The 27152-nt window shown below is 38.7% G+C and overlaps 1 protein-coding gene across 8 annotated transcripts in view; it reads left to right on the forward strand.

The window, feature by feature from the left end:
• GSAP (gamma-secretase activating protein) overlaps window positions 1-27152 on the forward strand; it is a 92010-nt gene that overhangs the window by 16430 nt on the left and 48428 nt on the right. For 6 of the 8 annotated variants that reach the window (XR_009008837.1, XM_057549972.1, XM_057549969.1 and 3 more), the window contains exons 4-13: window positions 627-696; window positions 1005-1058; window positions 8323-8411; window positions 12517-12586; window positions 13763-13812; window positions 17046-17150; window positions 17392-17451; window positions 18398-18441; window positions 19373-19458; window positions 26492-26569. Coding sequence is in view for 7 of the 8 variants with exons in the window: in XM_057549969.1 (XP_057405952.1) it covers window positions 627-696; window positions 1005-1058; window positions 8323-8411; window positions 12517-12586; window positions 13763-13812; window positions 17046-17150; window positions 17392-17451; window positions 18398-18441; window positions 19373-19458; window positions 26492-26569 (706 nt within the window). In the remaining variant the exon portion in view is untranslated. Of the gene's footprint in view, window positions 1-626; window positions 697-1004; window positions 1059-8322; window positions 8412-10333; window positions 10463-12516; window positions 12587-12913; window positions 13014-13762; window positions 13813-17045; window positions 17151-17391; window positions 17452-18397; window positions 18442-19372; window positions 19459-26491; window positions 26570-27152 lie in introns of those variants that run through there. The other 2 variants (XM_057549970.1, XM_057549971.1) reach the window with 2 other exon arrangements.

A 27152-nucleotide genomic window follows, 5' to 3' on the forward strand; every position in this document is an offset into this window, starting at 1 on the left:
AAAAATAAAGATTAAATAAAAAAGAAGAGTGCTTTGCCAATGTTCTAAATATGGGAGTCCTTTAGGGGATGCACTTGTGGCAGTCTCTTAGACATAGTTAATGATGTCATAGTCATGTCATTTGATTAGTGTTACTTGCCTCAATAATCATAATAGCTAACACTTGAGTATTTATTATGTGTGGCAGACATTGTAGTAAGTACTTTCACGTGGATTATCTAACACACCACTTCTAAGGATCTCCTGAGATAGGTAGTGTTATGATTCCTGTTTTACTGATGGGAGGATAGAGAGGTTGAATAACTCATCTAAAGTCACACAAGCTAGCAAGTGGCAGAGTTAGGATTTGAACCTGGGTCTAGCTTGGCTCCAAGTTCTGTACTCTTAACCACTATACTGTGTCGTCTCATGGTTAAGTTTCAGTGCCAAAGATGGCCTACAATAGCAAACATTTTTCTTAAAAAATAATCTGAAACTTCTCAGTATGGATAAACTGGTTCACAGGTGGTTCTTTAATAAAATGCTTTGCCACAATGATACTTGCTAGAGAGCTGAATGGGAATTGCATTCATGAAATTGTTGTTTAACATGAAACTCCAAATTGAAAAATACTTCTGTTTTAATAGCATCTCTATACATTTGAGAAAGACTTGCAAGTTGTCAGTTGCTCGGTCAACAGGGAGAGAACTTTGTTGGGTAAGTTGAACTCTTTCATTGCTACAAGTCAAGAACTAAACTACATTTTTTTAGTTTCAAAGTATTGAATTTTTGCAATATTTGATCATTCTATAACAGTGATTTTCTGGGAGAAGATGCACTTGGGAGATTAGGTTTGAAATAAAGAATCTGTAGAGTCTGTCTATGAAAAAGAATACTTTGTATTTCACCTTAATCATCCACTGACAGCTTTGAGCCCTCACTTATTTTGGGTATAAAATGTTAAACTTTAACAAGCCACTGTATGGATCATTTGCTAATGGATTATTTTTTTCTTTTTCCATTAGCCACAAGTTTAGTTCAAGCTGCTAAAGAAGGAAGAAGGAATGAGCTTCAACCAGGTAATGAAATCACAGTTTTTAGTACTTGTTGAGAGATGAAGATTTCTTGAACTACTAAGTCAAATTGCAAATATTTTTACAAATAGCTTTATCTCAGAATAAAAAGGCAAAGGTCATGTCAAGCATGAAAAAGAGGTTTCTTTATATTTTTTCCAAGTAAACAAAGTACAGAAAATAATATAACAGTGAATAACAGAAATATTAAAAAGGCAGTTAGCATCTGTAGACTGAATATGGAGAACACACTAGAAACCCTACAGGCAGAAGCTGGTACAAAAGGTTGGGAAGACGTTACTATTGCTTGGAGAATGCCATTTTATCCTGTTATCTGGTGAACTTCTAACCAACACATATTGCATTATGAATAGTCTACCAATTCTAAATAAAAATCAGTTCTACTCATTTGCCAAGGCCCACTTCATAGTTGATTACTTATATGATTCCCTCCCTCACTTCCTTTTAACATTTTTTATCATCCATCTGTCCAGAACTCAACAAATATGGAGTGCCTGCAGTGGGTCAGGCCCAATGCACAGTGCTGGGGATACAATGGATGCAGGAGAGGAGTGGCAGTTGCCCACACGGCGAGCTATAGGGTGTAGTGGTAGGCAGGGTGCCCCATGAGGCATGTGTCTCATCTCCAAAGTTGGGCAATAAGCCTAGTGGGACCAGCTTTTCAGTTTATCAAGAGAAGTATGGACTTTTATGTAAAATTTTAATTTTTAAATGTTGGCCCAGATATTTTTTTTTTAAATAAATAAATTTATTTATTTATTTTTGGCTGCATTAGGTCTTTGTTGCTACGCATGGGCTTTCTCTAGTTGCGGTGAGTGGAGGCTACTCTTCATTGAGGTGCATGGGCTTCTCACTGAGGTGGCTTCTCCTGTTGCGGAGCACGGGCTCTAGGCTTGTGGGCTCCAGAGCGCAGGCTCAGTAGTTGTGGTGCACAGGCTTAGTTGCTCCGTGGCATGTGGGATCTTCCCGGACCAGGGCTCGAACGCATGTCCCTTGCATTAGCAGGCGGATTGTTAACCACTTTGCCACCAGGGAAGTCCCAGCCCAGATACTCAAAAAAAAATTCTCTTCAGGCAATGATAACCACCTGTGGCTGGATCCAGCCTGTGGACTACCATTTTTCAACCTCTGGTCAGGTAGATCGCATGTCAGTCTCTTTCTATTCCTATCCTGCAGTGCTTTCCATCTCTTCTGTTTGTTTGGCACTTAAGCTCCTTCTTTTGTTAGCAGAGTTCCCACTCGGACGTATTTTCCTGCAGTTATGTGTGATGGAAAAACCCTTTATAAATACTTTCCAATGAGGCTTATGAGGCAGTCCTGGACTCCCACAGAGCCAGCTTAGAGTGTCAAGGGAACCAGAACTGAGTCTGGATGGGACCTTCTCAGGGACCTCAGCAGAACAGTTTAGGAGAGATGTTGGCGGGCAGAAGGCTTTCCCTGAAATCTCATCATTGTTTTACTCATCCCAACCTTCCCTCCTGCCATGTTATACTGAGAACCTCAGCAGTCCTCTTCCCTCTTCTGTGTTATGTCCTCCTCTGTTTTTTTTTTTTTTGGCTGTGTTGGGTCTTCGTTGTTACATGTGGGCTTTCTCTAGTTGCGGCGAGCAGGGGCTACTATTCGTTGTAGTGAGCGGGCTTCTCATTGTGGTAGCTTCTTGTTGCAGAGCACGGGCTCTAGGCTCACAGGCTTCAGTAGTTGTGGCTCTCGGGCTCTAGAGCGCAGGCTCAGTAGTTGTGGTGCACGGGCTTAGTTGCTCCGCAGCATGTGGGATCTTCCCGGACCAGGGTTTGGACCCGTGTCCCTTGCATTGGCAGGTGGATTCTTAACCACTGCGCCACCAGGGAAGTCCCTCATGTCCTCCTCTTAGCATCCTCTGCTCCTCTTAGAATTAGGTGCAGTGCTTAATTCAGAGATGATGGAAATGGACTAGCTGAAGCAAGATAGGTTCTAAAACATTTGTGTTCTGACTCCTAAAACAAGGGAATGGATGTCAGCCTGATCTCCTGGGCTAATAGTTGCTGTGTTCATCCCAATTATGAGCCTAGGCATCTGTACAGAACCTTGGATTAGCTCCCTGTGCCTCCCAGTTCTTTTTGAAACCTTATTCCTTTGAGCCTTAGAAATTCCTTACTATGTTGGTAAACCCAGTAGAAACTATAATCTTTACATGATATTTACCATCTATGCCTAATCGTCATGCAGAAGAGTGGCGATTATGTATATCATAAAATGTACTTTCAGGCCAACTTTATTGTAAGTTTGATTTGATTACAACGTTAAAACCTATTCAGGTAATGTTACTAAGCCTTGAAAATTTGATGTACCTCTTGTGAAATTATCTGATCACATCTTTTAAAATAGTAGAATGAATAGTGTTAATTTTTGTATTGGAACCCCCATACTTTATCTTAGCTCACCTTTTATACCAGCCACTACAGTGAGAACCAGCTCTGCCCAAATGTAATTTGACAGGCAGTGCCTCACCTCAGCTGCTCTACCTACTTCTCGCTTTTTGCCCAGAGCCCTTGGGAAAATCTGCTTACCACCTGCATGTGTACCACCTGGAAGTATGTTTGGAAAGGATTTCCAGTAGGATAAGCCATGACCAATCTGGGGACAAGGAGCTGAAGGATAAATACTCCCCCTTTCCAGCCCTAAAGTGGATGATTCTGAGGTGCCCTCCATGCAAGGTGGTCAGTCAATTGACAGTGCCCGTACACTGCATACTCTTCTTCCCTATTTCACTCTCCCCACTCCCTCGTGCCAGCACCTCGTGGCTAAAGTGATCCTGTCCCCTGAGATGACTTCTTGTTTTAGTTTGGGTTTCCCCTGTAAGTAGAGTCTGAGGCAAGTATTTGAGCCCAGTTAGCTTATTTGAGGGATGATCCTAGGAAACACTATTAAAGGAGAGGTTAAACAGAGATCTGAAAGGAGGGGGCAAGCGTGCGCCACGGGAAAACACATTTCTGGCAGAACGAACAGCCAGCGCAAAGACCCTGAGGCCAGAGTACTTGGTAGACTCACTGTTCAAGGATAGTGAGGTCAGTGAGGCTGGAGTGGCATGAACAGCGGCAGAGTGCTGGGAACTGAGGCCAGCGAGAAATGAGGGTAAGTTGCAAACAGATCATGGAGACACTTACAAGGCCTTCTGTTCAGTTAAGATTTCAGAAATTATGTGACCAGAAAGACCTGTAGGATCTATTATAATGATTCGTCCTTTGAACAAATATTTTGCAAATATTTTGCCTTTTGCAAAGACTTATTTTATCTGTCCATGAATAACCTGATAAGCCATTTGATTATAAAATGTAGTTTGCCTCAAGGTATTAACACTCTGTTGCTTATAATGAGATTTTTCCACTGCAAATGACACAACCTGTAACATCTCTCATATGAGCAAGATAGGGTTCCTTGGTCTACATACTTTACAGTAAGGTTTTTGTCCGCAGTGCTTCTCTTATTGGCTGAGGCCATGGCAGACTTAATGTTTTATTTAGAAAATGGCCTTCCATAGGGGCCAGGCTTAGGTGCCCCTTTCACTCTCCCTGGTGGAGTTACGTTTGCCCCAAGGTACAGCAGGTCCCCGTGCGGAGCAGTAGGGGCGACCTCGTGTCTTGGGCCCCACTGCTGCTCCAGCACTCCAGGCACTATTATAGACAGTTAAGTGCTGGAGACGCTCCGTGGAGCTGTGCTTTGATTCCGGAGCTCTAATAACCAGAGCTTCTTCACAACCAGACTCTACCGGACTCTTCCAACCTTGTCGCCGTTTCACAACATGTACCCTTCACCTGCATCAGACCAGGTTCTTTCTTTTGCTCACTCTTCATCCTCCCAATGCCATGCCTATTCCTGTGCTTTAAAAAAATATTTTTTTTAATTCAATTTAAACAAAACGAAACAAAAATGTTCATCCATTTCTCCCCACCTCTCCTCTACCCCCACCTCCTGCAACCACCAATCCGTCCTCTGTATCTATAAGCTTGGTTTTGGTTTTGGTTTGGTTTTTTTGATTCCACATGTAAGAGAGATCATACGGTATTTGTCTTTTATTATAGTTGATTTACAATGTTGTGTTAGTTTTTGGTGTCCAGCAAAGTGATTCAGTTATACATATATGTAGTTTTTCAGATTCTTTTCCTTTATACAAGGTTATTACAAGGTATTGAATATAGTTCCCTGTACTGTACACTAAGACCTTGTTGTTTATCTGTTTTACATGTAGTAGCGTGTATCTGTTCATCCCAAATTCCTAATTTATCCCTCCCCAACTCTTTCCCCTCTGGTAACCGTAAGTTTGTTTTCTGTCTGTGAGTCTGTTTCTTTTCTGTAAATAAGTTCATTTGTATCATTTTTTTAGATTTCACATATAAGTGATATCGTATATTTGTCTTTCTCTGTCTGACTTACTTCACTTAATACGATCATCTCTAGGTCCAACCATGTTGCTGCAAATGGCATTATTTCATTCTTCGTTTGACTTACTTCACTTAGCATAACACCCTTGAGGTCCATCCATGTTGTCCCTTTTCATCCTGCTGCTCTCCTTCCTGTGCCTGGACGTATCTTGCCCTTCAGTGATGCCCTCCCAGTCTCCACTGATAACTGGATTCTCTGAATTCTTGAGACAACTTTAAGCACTTCATGGAATCAGCGGATTTTATGGATGAAAATGATTGTAGAAATGATCTGATTCTGTAGTTTTTCACTTTATCTTGTAAAAAACAAAGCACTGGGAATTCCCTGACGGTCCAGTGGTTAGGACTTGGTGCTTTCACTGCCAGGGCCTGGGTTCAATCCCTGGGCAGGGAACTGAGATCCCGCAAGGCACACACGGTGCGGCCAAAAACAACAACAACAAAAGCCCCCAAAGCACTGAGGCCTAGGAAAGCTTCATGAAGTGCTGGAAAGTATATATAAGGTTAGTGGCAGATTTTAAACTAGAACCGATGTCTCTAGAATCCTAATCCAGAGTGCTTGCTGTTACACTATGGAATCACATGGTATGTTATTGAGGGACATTTCTGTTTGCACAATTACTCTTATCATTAAACTACTTATATTAGTTAAGTATCTGGGCTGCCCTAAAGAAGCAAAAAATTAGTGTAGGAAGATGGTTTCTACCTTGGTAATCCTCCCATTTCAAAGGCAAGTGAATTTAGCTGATAGCTGGTTATCTCATCTGGGAACAGATTCAGTGACAAAAAAGGCCGAGTAGAAAGTGATTCCTTATTTTTCCAATGAGAAGATTCCCTTGCCTGCCCCCCAAAAACCTTTTTCCCCCAAAAGGAATATATAAGCTTTTAGGGCAAGAGATGAAACAGTCAAATATCAGCTTCTACTATTTACTGTGTTAAACTAGTTATATACACTTAAAACAACATAATAAGGAAAATTACTTTTTTTCTCATTCTCACAGAACATTTTTATTCTATTTTTTTCCACAAGTATCTTTGACATCAATCTCTCTCTTATTCTTAGAGCCATTTTTTGAGTCATCAAGCAGATTCCCAAAGTACCTCACCTTTACCTTGTTCCAGTTATTAGAAATATAGCCCCTTTGAATTGTGAATGATCCTGTCACTGGATTTTTATTCTAAGCTACACGTACCCGTCAACCAAGCAATATTTGTTTTTCATTTGTTCTGTCATTGTGTATTTGTGATCCCACATAATAACTCACTCACTGCTTTGCTTTTTTAGTAATCTCTAAAAAGGTGTGTTTACAGAGATATCCAGTCCTCAAAATTGTGAGGCAGTATCCCAGAAATTGTTTTATATTCTTTACCTTTTTTTTTCCTTTTTCTTAACATAAAGCAGTGCTGTTAGGTTACTTTCTTAAATAGTGAAAATAGTGAAAACTGGTACTGCTTCAATTCCAGGCTGCTGCACCATCCCCAAATTGTAAATTATTATTCAAAATAAAGTCACCAAGTCAGAAAGAAAAAAACAAATATCGCCTATTAATGCATATATGTGGAATGTAGAAAAATGGTACAGATGAACCGGTTTGCAAGGCAGAAATAGAGACGCAGATGTAGAGAACAAACGTATGCGCACCAAGGGCGAGTGGGGTGGTGGGATGAACTGGGAGAGCGGCATTGACATATATACACTAATATGTATAAAATAGATAACTAATAAGAACCTGCTGTATAAAAATAAATAAATAAAATAAAATTCAAATCAAAAATAAATGACAATGTGTTGGCTCTCACCAGACTTAAAAATAAAGTTCTATGCATATGAAAAAATAAAAATAAAAAATAAAGTCACCAAGAAAGCACCTGAGAATATTAGTCGTTATAAGAACTCAAATATAAGGCAACTCCTTTTCTGAGGAGGGGAACTTTTGGCCTAAATTTGGATGTCCCCATTCTATCCTGTGTCCAACACTTCCTCCTAATTGCTATCTTTTATGACATTTGCTCAGATGTGGCACTGAGGAAATAAGTTAGTCTTTATCCATGCAGTTCCACAACCCTTCCTGAGGGAGCTCAAGCCCCTGTCCTAGTTGCTGTCAACCGTAACACATTCATGCATCAGAAATATCTTTATATTTTCCTACACACAATATTTGCCACTGTGCTGCAGAATTACAGTGACACTGAACTGAGTTATATTTGTTTAGACTTAGAAGCTGAGAGGGCCTGTGAAGTGATCTTAAAATGGCTGAGGAATGGGTAGGAACTTGTTCCTCATTCTGTGTACATTGACTTCTCCTTTATGATATATATATTTTTTTAATTAATTAAATTTATTTTTAGCTGCGTTGGGTCTTCGTTGCTGCGCGTGGGCTTTCTGTAGTTGCGGCGAGCAGGCTTCTCAGTGCGTTGGCTTCTCTTGTTGTGGAGCACGGGCTCTAGGCGTGCGGGCTTCAGTAGTTGTGGCATGCGGGCTCAGTAGTTGTGGCTTGCGGGTTCAAGAGCACAGTCTCAGTAGTTGTGGCTCACGGGCTTAGTTGCTCCGCAGCATGTGGGATCTTCCCAGACCACGGCTCGAACCCGTGTCCCCTGCATTGACAGGCGGATTCTTAACCACTGCGCCACCAGGGAAGTCCAATGATGTTTTCTTTATCTACTTTGGGTTTTAAGAAGTCTCAAAGTCAATTTTAAGACAAATACTTTTGTTTGTGGAGTAGCTAACACAATAAGTAATACATTTTACATTTCCAAAGTTCAGACCTATGTAGAAGAGATAATTTGTGATATTCTGGACTTTGCTACTAAAAGCATCCTTTACATTATAGGTTCAAGGTGCTTAACTTTGTTGGTCGAGATCCACCCCATTAACAATGTGAAGGTTCTAAAAGCAGTGGATAGCTATATTTGGGTACAGGTAAGTGAGCACATCTTTATCATTTATGTCATTAATCAAAAAGCATGAAACCTAGAGGCAGTGGTGTTACAAAGTGCTTTCACACACATTATCACACTTTCCTCAAAGCAATCCAGTGAATGGGTATGGCTGGAATTAACAGCTCTTCCTCTGCAAACATGAAAATCAAAACTCAAACCTAGCTCTCTCTCTGTTATATCATGGTTTGTCTAATAGTACTATAGTGTTTTTACATGATAAAATATAGAATATCAAAACACATCTAAAGGAAGTTTAAAAATGGTTTATCTAATGTGTTCATAGAGTTGACAGATTAAATACCTATGATTAAATGATATAATTAATCCCTGAATTTGTCAATTCTATGAATCGATGCAGAAGCACTGTGTGTATAACACAAGTAGACTAGATATAGTCAATTCTCATAACTTGCACATAGAATTTGCAAATTCTACTACCCACTAAAATTTATTTGTTACCCCAAAATCAATACTCATGGTGCTTTCACAGTCATTTGCAGACATGGGCAAAGCAGTGAAAAAATTTTCAACTGATGCACATGTTCCCAGATGAGGTAGAACAAGGTGACACTGCCTTTTTGATTCAGTTCTCAGAGTGCAAACAAATGTTGTTTTCACAGTCAACTTAGTGCCATGTTTTTCACACTCTTTGGCTTTTCTTGGTGATTTCACTGTTTAAAATGTCCCCCAAGTGTATTGCTGAAGTGCTGTCTCATGTTCCTAAGTGCAAGAAGCCTGCGATATTCTTTTCAGAGAACACGTGTGTTAATTAGATAAACTTCATTTAGGCGTTAGCTTATAGTACTGTTGACTGAGTTCAATGCTAGCATATCAACAGTGTATATGAAATAAAGTGTCTTTTAAACAGGAACACACATTAGACAAAGTTTTGTTTTGATTTGTTGACAAAAATGTTGTAAATAGAGGCTCACAGGATCCTATCCCTGTATTTCCCTTGGGAGCAATGGTTCAGTTTTCAGTGTTTTTGGTGACTTTATGGAACATAACTACCGCAGAGAACAAGAATCAACTATCCATATTCATGCAGGGTTGATGCACAATTGCCTTGTGTAGCCTCCCCCTCCCCGCACCCACTCCCAGCCTCTGGCTGTGGGTCTCCCTCTTGCAATGTGTGTTGGGAGAGGGGATTGTCTCTCATGTGCCCAATCGTCCACTGTCAGCCAGTCCTTGCAGTTGTGCATTTCGCCACCACTCTGGCTTCTCTGTGGGCCGCTGCTCCCTGCCAGACAGGGCCTGGTGTGGAGCTCCTAAGCTGTGTTCCTTCCCCCAGGAAGCCACTCTGTTTACACTGTCATCAGTGCAGGGCTGACTGTGGGACACTTCCCTTTCCTGGTCTGTTATTTTGGTTTCCTTAGCATCTTTATCCAGGGCTGTGTAGGCAGTGGAGATATTATTGAAGGATGAGGGCAACTAAAAGGTAGAGTGTAGGAAGGAAAAAGTTTTTACAAGTATATGGTTGCACTACATTGTGAATATATTAAAAATTACTGAATTGTATACTTAATAGTGAAAATTGTGAATAGTAAATGTTGTGTTATGTGCATTTTATCTTAATTAAAAAAAATTAAAAGTACAAGATGCATGATGTCATCTGTAGGCCAAAGGAAAAGTCCCCACCCACATGAAGTAGACCCACACTGATCTTGTGGGCCCATCTCAGTTCCTAGCCCTGCTCCCTGCTCCTCACGCTTAGGCCTCTGGAGAAACTCCTCCAAGCCTACATCCATGGCAAATCCCCATCTTCTTCCTCTCTCCCTTCTGCTCTCCTTTGGAGAAACACCGTTCACTGTCCATGGAGTTTGGTCCTGCCCTGCGATCTCTCTCCTTTTTCTTACCAGAACGTCCATGATGATTTCCAGTAGTACATTTCCCTAAGTCTACATGTGCAGCTTTGACCCCCTTCATGGAGGAACTTCAGCAAGACAGTAGTGAGTGGGGTCTGGATCCCAATCTGGGATCCTTGGAGAGTTCCCCACCAGCATGACTGCATCTTCCAGATAGTTCCATTGGGTAATTACACACTCGTCTACATGCCTATAGTACATACCTTCCATCGATGAATATTAATAATCAGAGTCTAGCTCGATATTTACAAGATAAATATTTTCCTAATATGATATAATCTAATCTATATAGATTCCTACTCACAATGCAGACAAAACAAAACAAAACCCTACAAAATGTTGCACACTTTTGTAGAGCTCTGTCTGAACCCTGTCTATGTATATTCTCACTTCTAGGCCTTGCTTCAGGGTTGCCTCAAATTAGAAAGAAAAACAACCATCACCTGAATGGAACTTTTAAAATTACATTTTCACTGATTGCCTCACAGAGACCAGGCAAAGGTTTAGAACTGGTCAGCACCTTAGTCCAGGTCACAGTCCTAAGCCAGCAGGCCCTGGCCACCTCTGTAGACCCAGGGGAGGCCAAATCTGTAGTTTCTCCTTATTTTGAGGCACTGAGTATTTGCCCTTCCATTATCTATGTGGTGTCACTCATCATTGCTTCTCCTCAACCCCAGTACACAAAGTATCCTTTTTTATTTTTTAAGATTTTTTTTTTGATGTGGACCATTTTTAAAGTCTTTATTGAATTTGTTACAATATTGCTTCTGTTTTATGTTTTGTTTTTTTGGCCAAGAGGCATGTGGGATCTTAGCTCCCCGACCAGGGATTGAACCCACAACCCCTGCATTGGAAGGCAAAGTCTTAACCACTGGACTGCCAGAGAAGTCCCCAAAGTATCCTTTTTAATGTGCACAATTTTACAAATCAGCAAATAATAAGGTCTATATTATTCTCGTAGCTGAATTCTGCATTCCTGTCTATTTTACAGTTTTGAGTTTTTTGCTGTGAAGAATGGTATATAGTTAAAGTTTTGTTTTTCTGAAAGGGAAACTTGAGTGTAAGCAATGTTAAAAGTTGACCAGTTCTAGGGACTTCCCTGGTGGTCCAGTGGTTAAGGCTCCACCCTTCCACTGCAGGGGGCGGAGGTTCGATCCCTGGTCCGGGAACTAAGATCCCGCATTCCGCATGGTGCAGTCAAAAAATAAAACTAAATTAATTAATTAATTTTTTAAAAAGTTGACAAGTTCTGTTTCTAATTTGTCATTATGAAAAGTTAGGACACCAGGTAGTATATTTTGTCAAAATTTTTCCTAGTCTTTAGAGAGGCTGCAGGCTTTAAAACAAGGACATGAAAAGTTATGTTCTTTCAGTATGCTTTAAAGTTTGGAGGGAAAACCCAAAATTCGCCAGTGGATCTTATCTAGTAAGCTGTCTTTCATGTTGCAAAATGAAACTGCTGTTTTATAGTTACCCTTTTGACGATGAAAGAATTAAGTCACTGGAGTTATCCCATGGCCAGTTTTCCCTCATTATCACAGCTGACAGTGTCAGGCCTTGTGTTTCTGGCTGCCTGCTTTGTCCTGTGGGCTGACAAATAAGGGTGGGCACAGAGGAGGAGGAGTGGGGTGGATCAAGCCTTTTCTTCCCAGTGGCAGTCGTTCTGTGCTTTGAGGTAAATCCTCCATCACTTGCCACACTGTGATTCACTGTCCTTTCCTGGAAAGTCCCTGGTTCTATTTTGCTTTTTCTCTTGGATGTGGGACTTTGGAAGTTGTCACAGAGAGTACATTTACTTGGCTCTCAAATTAAATACTAGGGTTAGCTGCACAACAAATTATATCAGTCACTCTTTTTTGGTGCATGTGAAACAGAACTTTCTGTACAAATGTTATTTACATTGTTTCTGATTGGCTTCAGAATCACATATTCCAAATAGGAAGCACCATCCCTAGAAATGGCTTACACTTTAGCCTGTTTAAATGAATTGTGTTGGACCTGTGATCAATCCCCCACTGGAAAACTGAGCTCCTGAAAGTGTTCCTTTTTCTTCCTTGCTTCCATCTGTAATGTATGTGTGTGAATGTGATTCGCCTAAACTATTCTGTGGTTCCCAGTCCCTTCTATGGTCTGTAGTAGTATAGTGATCAAACACAACTTTTGAAATAATTGTGTAAGCAAGGTAGTTGCTTATGATTTTGATTAATTTCCTTTTTACAGTTCCTCTACCCACATGTTGAAAGTCACCCTCTACCAGAGAATCATCTGCTACTGATTTCAGAAGAGAAATGTAAGTATATCGTGAGTACTTCATGAACGGCGCATCTCCCAGTGAAGCACAGGAAGGGCGTGATGAATCTTCTAGCTGTCCACTCGCCAGTGCTGAGGGTCCACTGTCCATTGGAGACCTAGGACTCCTATGGAAGGGCTTTCCTTCTGTTTCTACTTGTTGTTCCCTTAGGCTCTGCCTCCGTATATGATGGGCTCCTGCATATATGGATTTCTAGTTTGGGCACATGGTAGAATATTTGTAGAATAGTTGTGCAGGTCATTTTTGCCTTCTTTAGTCCATCCTTCTTTAAGATGTCTGTCACAGTGGATAACCATGATTTAAGGAGAGAGGCTTGGACGGACAGAGGGAAAGGCATTAGAAGGTAGAAGAATCCCACGGCAGAACTCGAGGACACAGTAACTTGGTCAAATTCAGATAGAGGCAGGTAAGATTGGGACATCCTTTAATGATGATTTCAAGTTGGGGAAAGGGTGGAGAAAGGACAGAATTCACTGGTGCATCTTATCTAGTAAGCTGTCTTTCATGTTATAAAGTGAAAGTGCTGGTTTATAATTAGAAGGACAAGTCTGAGGGGTTAGGTTTGTGTTCACTTCCTATACTTTTACGCAATAATCTGTCTCACATTTTTGGAGCTAGAACCAGCACAAGGTACATATAGCTGAATCTAAATCGCTTACTGAGAAAAATAGACCATCTACACATCAATAAAGTGTTCAGAGTTCTGTTAATGACCCCTATAAAAATACCTTCCCCTAATATCTGGCATAATGAGTTTTCTATCTGATGTTTTCATATAAAGAGGTATTGGGTATTTGGAAATTGAAGATAAACCCTGCCAAATGAGCCCTTATTAGCCCTATGTAAGACTGATGGTATAGGGGAGGGAAATACTTGTTAAGGGAACCCAGGGGAGCAGAAGAGTTAAATGCTTCATGTATTGTTGATATTGAGGAGCAGAGTAAATGCTGGACTTGAAACAGACTGTAAAGGGAGGGTGGAGAAAGGTGGGTTTTGTTTTGAACCTTGTGAGATTGCCATCTGTGATAATACTGTTTTTCAGCCGGTTGTTTAATCTGCTTTGCTTTTATAAAAAAATGTTCACAACTGTTAGGTGAAAAAAAGTACTCATATTTTTCATGAAGGTTAAACTCTCTATTGTTTATTTTTTAAAAGATATTGAACAACTTCATATCCAAGTTACCCGAGAAGATGGAAATAGAGTGGTAAATATTTGAAATTCCTTTCGCTTTAGAGTTTTTTCCCATAAAGAGTGGCATTTCTAGACTATTAAAGATGGATTGTTATAGAAACATACTACTTTATTTGGTGTCTTTCAAATTATAGTCTTGCTGTTGTAACATGTGAAATAATACAAGATACATGAAGGAGTTGATTATCTCCTTTCTATCTACCTCACCCCCCAATCTCAGTCTCCTGAGATAACTAATGACAGCCTTGTGTGGCCTTTTCCATGCCTTGTAGCTTGCTCAAGGTTAGGTGTACAGATGCTGGGATTCAGTTGCTTTTACCAAAATAGAATCATAATATAAATATTAATTTGATGCTTTTGCTTTTGCTTTTTACTTAATATATCATGGGTATCCATATAGGTTTCTAAAAAGAGAACTTTTTTCTCTAATTTTTATACATATATACACATACATACACATAATAAATGGGATCATAACATATATGCTAAGGTTCTATATAGTTCAGTTTTCTTTTCTTTTTTGCTTGTTTTCTTCTCCCTTGCCTTTTCACCTCTAACTTTTGTTCACAACCTGGTGTATATCCTTTCACACTTTGCTCCATACAAAGTGTCTCCCATCTCCACCCCTGACACACCCAGGGGTTTGTTTATTATTCACTCCTTCCTCATTCAACTTTGTGGAATTACCTACAGGCACCCTAGAGCAGCTCAGTTCATTATCTTTAGAAGTACAAATAGTCCCTGGCATGGATGTGCACAGTTTTGTCACCATTCTCCCATGGATGGATAGTCACTTGATTGCCTTTTTCCCCCCTTTTATTTGTTTGCATTACAAATTGTCTCAAATGTTTTTAGCTTTACATGTTTGGTACACGTGTTTTTTTGGGTTAAATCCTCAGGGATGGATAAGTGGGTTGATGGTTATATGCATTTAATAAACTTCAACAGATTTTGCCAGATTGCTTTCCAAAAAACTTGTAACACTTCAGTTTTGCAATCAAAGTATAAAAGTACCCTTTCCCTCTCTCCATACCAGTAATAGATGTACTTGCCTTTTAAAAAATCCAGTTTGATGCGTTTAAGTTGATATCATTATTATTCGAGGTTGTGTTTCCCTTAATATTGATGAGTTTGAGCATCTTCTTTGCTTATTGGCTATGTGAATTTGTTTTTCTGAAAATTGCTTAGTTATATCCTTGTCTGTTTTTTCCTGGGTTGTCTTTTTCTTGACAATTTGTCTAAGATCTTAATATATTATTGATACTAAAATGATTTCCTTCAATATTTAAATAGTCTGCATCGAAATTGTCTTTCTCTGATTTTAATTTTAAATTATGTGAACAAAATTGAAATGGGAGATGGCATTTATTAATTATGTATCTATGATTGAAAGCATCAAATCAAGAGGCCTGGCTGGAAAATGACCAGAAAGTATGTGGCTGGAGCTCTGGGCCACTAGTGGCTGAGTGGATGGCAGGGCAAAGACAAGGCCAGTGGTCAGAAAAGGGTCAAGCCAGAGAGGAAAGACCAAGGTGCAGAATCCCAAAGCCAGCAATGAGAATTTAGAGGAGAGAGTTAAATAAACAAGTTGGGGGTCAGGAAGTGGAAATGGACACAGACGGAGGACTGGCTTGTTAGAAGAGGGGTTGGGAGCCGTGAGAGACACTGCAGAGAGCGTGAGGCCAGCAGGCACCTGTCAGAAGCCCAGGAAGGATTCTCCTGGCCAAGACAATACAGTCTCAGTGCTCCCTCATCCACATGTGCCCTTCTGTGAGGCACTTCTGCCCTCATTCTTAAAGGCTTAGATGACAGCTTCATAAGGCCATGTGCAGGTCTGTGCAATCATTACAACATCCCTACACAATAGAGGTGGTATTATAATTATCCCCATGTTTACAGGGAACATGACAACCTAGAGTCACAGAGGTGAGGAAACTCTAGAGAGGGACAGAACTGCTATGTGAACCTGGTTGCCATGTTCCGACGATCATGTTCTTGCTAGTATATGCCTTTATCTGAGAGTTCCCGAATCTACTCTAACCTAAACAATTTCAGAAAAATGGAAACAAGATGGGTTCCCCAAAGTTAAGAGTCAGATAGGTACTGTACTCTTGGATCTTTTTCCAGCAAATTTGATGGAACTAGGCAAACAAGAAATAGAGGTGTATGATTCTGCATGCCCTGTCCTCCCTTGAGTTCCAAGTTAGCCTCATTGGAGAAATCCCATTTACGATTAGAGAGGTTGAGGTATGAATATGGACCATTCTGATGTTCCCTTTTTTCCTTATTTCTTCTACATCAACTTGTCTTCATTATTTACTCATCTGTCCCAATATAGATTACCTTTGCTTGATGAGCATTTTTGAGGAAAGTGAGTTCTTAATTCCTTGTATTACACTTACCATTTCCTTGGCAATTTACCCTTGCATACCCTACTTCATTTTCCTTCTTTTGATAAGTATTCCTTGAGTGCTTCTACATGCTAGAAACAATCAAGCCACTGAGAATATAAAGGTGTTTTAGAAGAGTGCATACTCATTGGGGTAGACTTATAACATTAATTAAAATGTAATTGTAATAGAAGCATGCCAAAGCACCATAGGAATACAGAGATGGGGAGCTTTGCCTTCATCTTGGAGGTGAGGGAAGGATTTCTACAGGAGGCAATGCCTAAGTTGGGTCTTGAAGGATGAATAGTTAAGTATTGCTGAGAGATGGGCAGTATCATCATAGTCATTGTGGAAGACATAAAGGTAAGAAGCATGACCAAAGACACATGAAGAGTTTATGGCAGATCTAGGATCATTGCCCACAACCCTCCTCTCCCAGGCCTGAGTTTTCCCTTGGCCAAACAGTCTCTACCTTTGGTGGTAAAGCCCTCCAGACTGCAGATACCTGAGTGGGTTATGTCCAGAACAGGGAGCTCTGAATCTTGTGTTAGCCCAGCTGTTGGTTTGTGGTAGGTGTGGCCTTGCCTTCAGCAGCCCCAGCCTGTCTGCCAAACTAAGAATAAAAATAAGATAGTTTATTGCAGAGTGTTTGTGAAGAGCAAGTAATGAAATGATGCCTTAAATCTTTTTTGGAAAGACTTTCCATGTGTATGTATTGGCAATAGGGGCTACTAAAAATAAACTGTGGAAGTATTTACATGTATTATAAAGATAGAATAAGCAAAATAATTTTGAAACCCAGATATGTTCTCCTTTAAAATAGTTATTTATTTCTAAAATCTCTTTGCCTCCTTAGGTAATTAAAAATTCTGGCCATCTCCCAAGAGAGAGAGTAGCCGAAGATTTTGTTTGGGCTCAGTGGGATATGTCAGAGCAGAGATTATACTACATTGATCTGAAGGTAAAAACTAGTCCACTGGCCCTCCTTTTTGTGAGAGTATTTTAATTTTGACATTATTGTTATTGTAATTTATTAATTACTTCATTTTCATTGATGGGGCAGTCGACAAAAGTTGATGAAAAATAATGAAAAGGTTTTCATTACTGTTTGATTTTTGGCTGCTTCCTTTTCTCTCTCTCTTTAAACTAGTGTTTTTGTTGATTTTTTGTTAATTTGTCACTTACTCTGTTTTCTTTTTTAGAAATCGAAGAGTGTCTTAAAATGCATCCAGTTTTATGCTGATGAGCACTTTAGCTTAATGGTAAGTCCAGAAAATGATTGGGCTAAGGAAATTTTATAACCCATTGCCCCTTTTAAAGAGAGTTATTATCATAAACAGCATTTTAACATTCTTGGTCTTGTTTTTTACTCACTTGTATGAGCAAGTAAAATAGTTCTTGCCATCTCAAGGCTTCAATTCTGTAACAAATGCAATTAATATAGATTATTAGAAGAGCACACACAGTAAGTTTCTGCTAACTGAATGCCTCATATTAAAGAAAAATGGGTAAGAGTGAGTATCAGTAGGAGGTAGTAGGCGTGGTTAATAGTAGATAGCTTTATGTAATTATGCATCATTTGATCCAAAAGAACATGTGATGGTGGATTGAGTATAAGGTAAAAAGTCAATGAGAGGGTAGAGTTCAATCAGTACAAATCTAGAACCACTCCTGGAAAAGCTATTTGGAGTGCCAGCCTTGTAGTGAGGAGTCGCAAATATCTTTATCTGTGATGGACAGAACATTATTATTCTTCTTGACTAGGATTAATATTGGTGTCTAATACAGATTGATATCATACCATTACAAGGATTTCATTTACTCCTTCTACCCCCTTTTTTGGACTCGCTCATTCTCTTTCTAAAGACACCCAGTCCTTCCCTCCTTATGTGATCATCTGTGTCTTGTAAAAGTCTACTCCTTCCAATTGGCTTATTATAAAACCCATTTATGGTGGTCAAATCTGAAGCAAAGTTTGCCTTTTGAGAAATAAATACACATCAAGCTTGTGATGTATGTAAACTCCAGAATGTTCCCAGTGGACTTTCTGTCTGTGGATTTGGGGGATATTCTCTGAAGATAATGCTGGTTAAAGGAGCTCTTCATCATTAGGCAAGCACAGTGTTGTCAGGTTTGCACTGGTTTCCAGAACTATCATCACTTAACTAATGTCATTTTTCACATTGTTTTCTCCTGATTTTTTGACAGTTTGAAGCACCCTTGGACGTATCATTAAGTGATTCAGGATTCAAGTAAGTTACTCATAGATTACTATTAATTTTTATAGACACTTGTCAGCAGAATGATTATATAATATTTATACCTAATCTATGGTATGCAGATAAAAGGATAGTTTGATATGCTGTGTGTGGGGGGGGGTGTCATCTTTTCTGTTTTTGTTCTCTATAGGGAATATAAACAATGTTATCAAGCATGAACACAGGGTTTTTCCATGGAAAGTCAATCATATTGATTTTTCTTAGTCATTTATTTCTGTAGGGCGTCTCCATTTATTTTGATCTATGGAAGTGCTCTTCTCCCTGTGGTTCAATAAAAGCATTCGGTGAGTGAGAGAGAGAACTACGTTTAGAATCAAACATCAAAACCCTTTTCTTGTTGCCATCAAAGAGGATATTGCAGGTCGATCCACTTATAGCTCAGCTGAGTCTATTGCTTTACTTTTTTTCCTGTTTTCCTTTTTACACAAAAGGCGAGGTTTTTTTCCCCCAGATTATTTTACGTGTAGTAAAAACATGAGACACTTTTGAAAAAATAGACACAAGGCTATAACTGCACAGAAGAAATGAAAGTCTTCTTGAATTAATGGTGATCCCAAACTGTTACATATTTCACTACCTTTATTTCATCATATATGAATATTCAGTTCTGTCCATTGTGAAACATAATGTCAGCATTACTCTAAAATCAAAAAAAATTATAAAAACGTAATTTGAAAGGAATATATATTTTTTTCTCTATTGCCAGGCCATGCCATTTATGTAACATGTATTTTTTAAAATTACTGTTTTATAGTTTTCTGTTTGTTTTTTTTTTTTTTTAACAAAAAGACATATTATCTACTGGAATTTCTCGAGGACATGTCTCTACTTCTGTGGGTAAATTATAGTGATTACTCACATCCTTTATGAGGGAACTTATTTGTAAATGCATTTATGTTCTTAGACTTGTCAACTTTGGATATGATGATCTTCAAGACCAAGAGAAATTATCCAAACACCCAACCTTGTGTGTTTTTACCAACCATACAGGTAGAACCGTGTTGTATTTATCAATTTACTTAATTATACTTGATTTCCATACATTTAGCCATTGTTTAGCTATACTGATCCTGAAAATAAAATATAATAGGGCCACACTCTTACATAAGTGATTAAATGGATATTGACATACCAAATTACCTTCTCCACTGTAATTTTATACATTTGCTGTCTGTATAAAAGAAGCCACAGTCAGATTATTGTTCTAATAGTTAGTTTTTATACTATTGTTCTAATAAAGGGGATAGATTCATATTTAATCAAGCTACATTTTCTCACCTGCTCCATTTTTAACAAATGGCATACGATGATCGGGATGCTTTTTGTGTCAGGCTTACTGATGTTTGGGTTCTAAACCTATGTGCTTAGCTGCTTTAAGAGCCATGCCATAACCTGAGCTGACAATCAGAGCTTCACATAAAGTTGTTAGTGTACAATATTCCATCTCTTAACACCTGTTTATTGTAGATAGAGAAAATAGAGAGGGGAAAAAAATGCCTGAAAATGAGAGGAGAGGAGTATGATTACAGTCAATCAATCTGGTGGAAAAACTGCTCATTAACCATAATAATCATCTAAATAATCAACTCTAATAACTAAATCTCATAGCCATTTTTAACATCCCAACTTGAGTGGACAGTTACCACTTAAGTAACGCTTAGACTAAAATTGCTTTCCTTTAAAGCCAAATTATGTGGTATTCATTGAGCTGACACTTACGGAGCACTTACTGTGTGCTGGGTATTGGGGATACAATGGTGAGCAAAACTGACCTAAACCTTTTTTAGTAGAGAGTTACTATTCAGTATGGATGTTAGACATTAAATAAGTGCACATGTAGTATTTGAATAGAGTCATGGTACATTTTATGAATGAGAACTACAGAAGGCCATGAGAGCATATAACAGATGTTTAATGGAAGCTACTAATATCTTCAAATATGTTCTAGACCAGCCAGTACATTTCATTTTACAGAATGAAAACTGAAAATTGCTTCCTTTCCCACCTCACTCCTTCAAAATCCATCCTATAGTTTTTCTGTCCATCCAGGGTCTCCCTCAGCCTTGTAAGTCCCTCTATAAACCAGTCTTGGGGAGTTTAGGGCAGGAAATGATATTTCCCTTGAGACTTGAAGGATGTATATGAACTAAGAACAGGGTGACTGAAGTAGAGTGATCAAGAGGGAGAGTATTGCGAGAGAGCGTTGAAGAGGTAGGCAGGGGCCAGGTTGTATAGGGCCTTGCAGACCATGGAAGGGTTTTAGGTTTTATCTCAAGAGTCATAAGGTCATTAAAGTTTTTTTTTTCTTATGATGACCTTTTATTTTGAGAATGCTCAAGTGTACAGAAAAGTTCAAGAATATAATGAACATCCATGTACTTTTTACTTAAGTAATCATATCATTCACAATGCTTTATCATTTGCTTTATCATTCTCCTCTTAAATAGATAGCATTTTTTTTTTTGACTAAATCATTAAAGTAAGTTGCAGCCACCATGATACTTTACCACTAAATAATTCAGCATGTATCTCCTTAGGTTAAGGATACTCTTACATAATCTCATTTCCATTATCACTGAAAGAAATTAGCTACATTAATCAGTAAACTATTTCATATTCAAATTTCCATAATTGTTTTTTAAAAAGTCCTTTTCACGTGTATGTATATATGTGTATGCATATAAATGAACAGATGTATGCATATAACTTTTAAAAGATTCATGCGTTACATTTGGTTGTTTTGTCCTTGCAGTGTCGTAATGTAGACCGATTCCCACCTCCTATCTTCTGTCCCTTTTTTTCTCTTTTCACAACATTGACATTTTGAAGAGTCCAGGCTATTTGCCTTGTGGAATATCTCACATTCTGGATTTGTCTAATTGTTTCTTTTTGGAAGTATTTAACTTCTTTCCCTTTCCTTTACATTTTCTGTAAGTTGGAAGTTAGGCCTAAAGGCGTTGTTAGACATAGGTTAAACACTTTTGGTAAGAATATTTCATAGGTGATGTTGTGAACTTTATTTGCACCAGATCAGGAAACGTATAATGTAAGGATGTCCTACTGTTAGTGACGCTAAGTTTGGTCATTTGGTTAAGTGGTAACCACTGCCTGTCTCCCTTGTAAAGGTACATTTCAACCTTTGCGTTAGTAATCTGTGAGGTGATACTTTGGCATTTAGTTACTATCCTATTCCCCAACAACTGTTCATCTGGTGGTTTTAGGATCCATTGACGGTCCTTCACTGAAGTGTTCTAAGTGGGTAGTGACATGATTAGATACGTATTTTGAAAAGATCGCTGTGGCTGCTGTGTGAAGAACAGTTCAGAGGAGGCAAGAGAAAAAGTGGGGAGATGAGCAGTTAGGATAAGGTGTAGTCATATATTTGAGATGAGAGTGGCTTGATCTGGGATGGGCAGTAGAGATGGAGAGAACTAGGTGGGTTTGAGATGAATTTTGGGGATGGAACTGAGGAGACTTGCTATGAACTGGATGAAGAGGAATGGTTCTCAGGTTTCTGGCACAAGCAAATGGGTCAACAGTGGTGCCATTTACTGAGGTACAGTGGTTTTGGTGGGGCTTAGAAAGGGAGATTGTGAGTTTTGTTTTGGACATGTTAGCTAAGAGACCTGGAGCTTAGAAGGGGAGTCGGGACTGGAGATGAATAGGTGTGGAAGTTGTTAGACCATAGCTGGCATTTGAAGCCATGGGAAGGGTCAAGGGTCATAAGGGAAGAGGTTTAGGAATTAGATCTGGGAGCAAAAATATATAAAGGTTAGGTGGAACATCCAAAGAAAAAGGAAAAAGTATGGGGAGAGAAGAGGAAAACCAAGTGAGGTGTTATAGCAGCCAAGAGCAGAGGGAGTTCCATAAAAGAGAGTGACTGTTAGTAGGTTGTGAGAGGTGGAGTCCATTGGGTGTAGCTTCATGGCGGTTACTGTGAGTAGTTTGTGTTGGGTGATTGAGGTGAAATCTTGATTGTGATGGGTTAAGTGTCATGTGGGAGTTGAAAAATTATAGCAGCATGTGCAGGCATGAGAGAGGCAGCAGCTGAAAGGGAAAGTGGGATTTAGGGAATATCATTTTTTGAGACAGTAGGGACTCTAGTATGTTTGAATGCTTACAGGATATTTAGTGGAAAAGTAAAGATGACAATACACAGCAGAGAGGAATGACCAGTAGAGCAAATTTGCTTAGAAGGTGGGATGTAATGGGATCCAGAGCTCATGTGGTGGGACCAGGGTAGTACTTGACTACCTTGTACTTGACTTTAAATCTGTTGGATATAAATAATCATTTTAGGCTTTTATTCTATGAAGCTTTTATTCCTTCTTATTTTATTCCCATAGGAATTTCTCATGAACAGTAGCAGCTTATAAATAGGCTATCTATGACATATCTTAAGAAATAAAATGTTAGGTTAATCTGGCACGAGATGTGAAAGAGTCTGTTTTTTCCTTTCTCAGCAACATCTAGGAGAATAGCAAATGAGCCTTGCTTTTCGCAGTCAGCTTTGAAATAGAAAAAATAAGCCTGTTTCAAATGGGATGCTTCCAGATTTACAAAGAAATAAACCAGAGAAGCACCCTTTTGCTCTTCAACTAAGAAGTTGTCAGTTCATGTATTTCCCAAATTACTTTTCAGAAATAACTTTTTAACCTTTGTGGTTAAAACAAACAAATACCTACTTCAGCAAAGTAGGAATGGAGAAGGGAGCAAATAGTCTAATCTCTATATGGCTCCCTCTATAATAGGGAGCTTAATTTTCCACTGATGTGAAGAACAGAAAACATGGTTCATGAAAAAAATATAGGTAGACTCAGAGCTTTTTACAAACTCAACTTATTTCAACTATTTATATTAACGCTGATGCTGTAATCACATTGGATGTTCAATTGTCACATATTGGTCATCGGGAGCTACTTTGTCCTTTCAGCATTACTTTTTACATTCTTGAAAGCATCTTTGTCCTGAATTTTCCTGCCCTAAGAAATGATATCTGCTACCTTCCAGGGAGTTAGAGGTTAAAATCTGGAGGCTGCTCATGAGAGTTGGTGATAGGCAAAAGTGCTCTGCTAATGTCAGGACACTTATGTATTAAGATTACGAGTTTGTATAGATTTTTTCTAATAAATTTTTTACAAATCAGGGACCTCCTAAAGAATGGAAGGAAAGAAAATACACTCCCTATCCGATAGTCAACCCTGAACCTGTACTTGGAGTCCTCCTGTGTGTTCTAAGTCCGTGGTGGCTGTAATTCTTTCTTGTGCACCACCTACTGGGAGGTAGCGAGGGGTGAAAAGTGTAACTTCTCCTTCCTGTACATATAACTGCAAGAGTTGCCCTTCACAAGTTCCCAGAATTAGGCCTGTGTTTTAGCATTTTATAGAGCCTTTTACAATGAGATAATTTCCCTTGGAAAACTTTGTCCATAATAGCTTTCATTGTCCAAATGGTTTCCCCCAGGCTAGCCAACTTTGAGATGTTATCGTCATCATTGATGAATATTCATTACACATCTCTGGATACGCCATTAAGAGCATGCTTTGTTTTTTCAAACTCTGACTTCCCCCAACTTGTAAATAGCAGCAAAATTATTCTGAAATAATAATAATAAAGCAGCTAACCTTTATGACCAGCTATAACTTCTTTGCCAGAGCTTTATACATATTACCTCATTTAACACTCACATTAGAACCATACGAAGGAGGTTCTCTGTTTTCCTTATTTACAACTGAGGAAACTGAGGCTTAGAGAATTTAATTAATATGACTCAGGCAAATTTAAAAAATACTGATGCCTGAATCTCACCCCAGAGATTCTGATTTAGTTGATCTCAGGTGGAGCCTAGGCATCTGTGGGCCCAGGTAATTTTAATGTACTTTCAGAGTTGAGAACCAGTGCTCCAGAGCTATGCTGTCCAAGAGGGTAGCCACTAGCCACATGTGGCTATTTAAATTTAAGTTATTAAAATTAAATAAAATTTAAAAGAAGTTCCTCAGTCACACTAGCCATCCTTTAAGTGCTCAGTAGCCACATGTGGCTAGTGGCTACCATATTGGACAGCACAGATATCGAACATTTCCATTATCAAAGAAAATTCTAGAGTTGGGACAACTTTGCAGAGCCTGTGCACAGCCCATTTCCCCTTGTTGTGTCTTTTTTTCCCCCTTTGGGATTGGGAGGCGGGGCTAAGCCACAACATAACTATTTGGAGATATTTGCTTATGAGATCTGAGTATGGCTCTTGGTGTATGTAATTAGGTTAGTTTATTCTACATCTCACTTTAACTTTCTTCAAAACAAGGAAAATGATAACCTCAATTCTCTAAAGGACGGTGTGCAGAGGATTTTCCTAGAATGGAGGTTATGATCTTCCTTATATTTTTGACGTTTCACGTTCATTCCTCAAGGTAGATTCCTAAAAGAAGAATTACTGGGTCAACAGGTGTGAATATATTTAATCCTCGGCAAAACTGTTTTTCAGAGAGGTTGTACTAGTTCACTCTTTCATTACTATTATTTGAGAATGTTCTTCCTACTGCTCCATTGACAGAATTGGTTATCATTTTTAAAACTTCGCTAATTTGAAAGGAAAAATGTGGTGCCTTGTTTTAATTCTTATTTCTTTATTACTAGAGAGGATGAAGTTTTAACTCCATTTGCTAAAAATGCCTGTGATCATAGAACGTAAAAGAACAGGATAAACCAGTAGGGTTTTTGCTGGTAGTATGTTTACTGTATAAAAGTAGTCAAAGTGGTACAGAGGACTTTTGTAACTCTTATAATTACTACTTTTGTATCTGCTTTAGTACAGCATTATTTTATTCTTAGCGAGTCTGCTGTAATTTTAAAGAAAAGGTATTATCATTGTGTGGTCATTAAGCATAACAGTAATTTTAAATCTAACAGAATTGTTACTTTTTTATCTGATAAAGTTATTCTTTTTTGTTGTTTTGTGTTGAAAATATTGCAATGAAATGACTTTCTAACCATATATGGCAGTCGTAAAAGTCATTAAAAGAGTCACAAAGGATAAATATTATAACGAAATGCTTAAATATGTCCTTAAATAGCCTTCTTAGGGAAAATGGGCCTTTTTTTCCTACCATGATTTTTGATAAAGGAACTCTAGTGGAGTATGGAAGAGGAAATACTGCAATTCACTGAAGTAGAATAATGATTGAGTTCACACAGCTAGTTAATATTCGCTCTGGGACTAGAACCCAGGTTTCCAGGCTCCTTGTCAAGTTCCTTTCCACCCTGGAAATCTCCTATTTCAGGTGATCACATAAATGCTAGCATTAGAATAGAAGTATCAGTTTAAGCATAATGCCCTCATTTGTAGGTCATTGATGGACTTATCTAGTCTGTCCAGGTGGGAACAGCTGCTAGAGGTGATGGACAGTTTTACACATTGAAGCAGGTGGAAAGGCTGAGGTTGTTCTGGAGTGGCGGGCTAAGTGAGGGGTCAGGGCTCATCTGGAAAGGCCACTCTATGCCAGGAGCTCTACTCAGTGACCCAAATATGGATGGGGACAGGCTCACACACCACACTTACTCTTGTTGCCCCAGTTTGCTTTCCATTCTAGATAAAGAAGAACACTTGAAACTTTCTGTAAATAGGAGACACATTTTTGATAAACTGAGATCCATAGCTATTAGTAATGGCTGGAAAGCAAGCTAAACAAGGGGACAGGGGAGTATATGTATGTAAGGAGAATCTCGTGAAGCTTTGTAAACTTCTCCAGGTTCCCATGATTTCATATACAGAAATCTCTCTCTCTCCATTTTCTTAGCCTTCAGTAACCTACCACAATAAATTGCTTATAGTGTGTGCTGAGTAATTGTTGAATTGAAATTTCTTAGCAACTTGTTAATAGTCCATTTCTAGAACTTGGGAATAATCTATGAGGTAAATTGGGGCAGAACATCTAAAGGAATACCAGTAAGGTTAAGTGGCTTAGGAAACTTTCTATTTGTCTACGATTCTTTTAAGCTTTACTAAATACCTTCTTCCTTCTAGGAAGTTTGTGTGTATGTTACTGCCCGAACTTTGACTCTTGGGAACAAATCACGTACTCAGTGCTTTACTTTCATAAAGGTACTTTTCATTTATTTTTTTACTTTTACATAGTCATTTTTTCCAAATAGCAGCAAAGTAGATAGACTTTAAAGTCTTATAACCTTGTAACAAATTCAATCAGTACATTGTATATCTGTATACCTATATAATACGTATTTCCTGAAGAAATTCATGAATGATGAATATTAAGTTAGCTAATTATTTTTATATTACATTTTAAATAATATTTTGTAATATATTTTTTTCTTGACCTGTGTCTTTTTTCTAAGCCTGTAGACCAATGCTAAGGGATGTATTTGCCCAAAGTGTGTGTGTTTGCTTTTTTATTATTACTAACTGAAAGGTACCAATAGATTTAACTTACAAAGGTACATAAAGTTTTAGTTAAAAGCTTCCATGGTCTCGGTCCTTAACAGGTCTTAGACCTAAGATACATTTATTTCATTTCATACATCTGTGGCCCAAGAAATTGATATGTCAACAGTCAGTCTTGGGGACAGGAGTAAAGTGCCCAAACTTTTCTAGCTCTGGAGTTGGTCACAGAGTGCCCTTTAATAGTTTTAGCCTGAACCATACTAAAGAGTATTTATTTCGCTTGTTT

This window comes from Balaenoptera acutorostrata, chromosome 7 (assembly GCF_949987535.1).
Source record: "Balaenoptera acutorostrata chromosome 7, mBalAcu1.1, whole genome shotgun sequence".
NCBI classification, from domain to species: Eukaryota; Metazoa; Chordata; class Mammalia; order Artiodactyla; family Balaenopteridae; genus Balaenoptera; species Balaenoptera acutorostrata.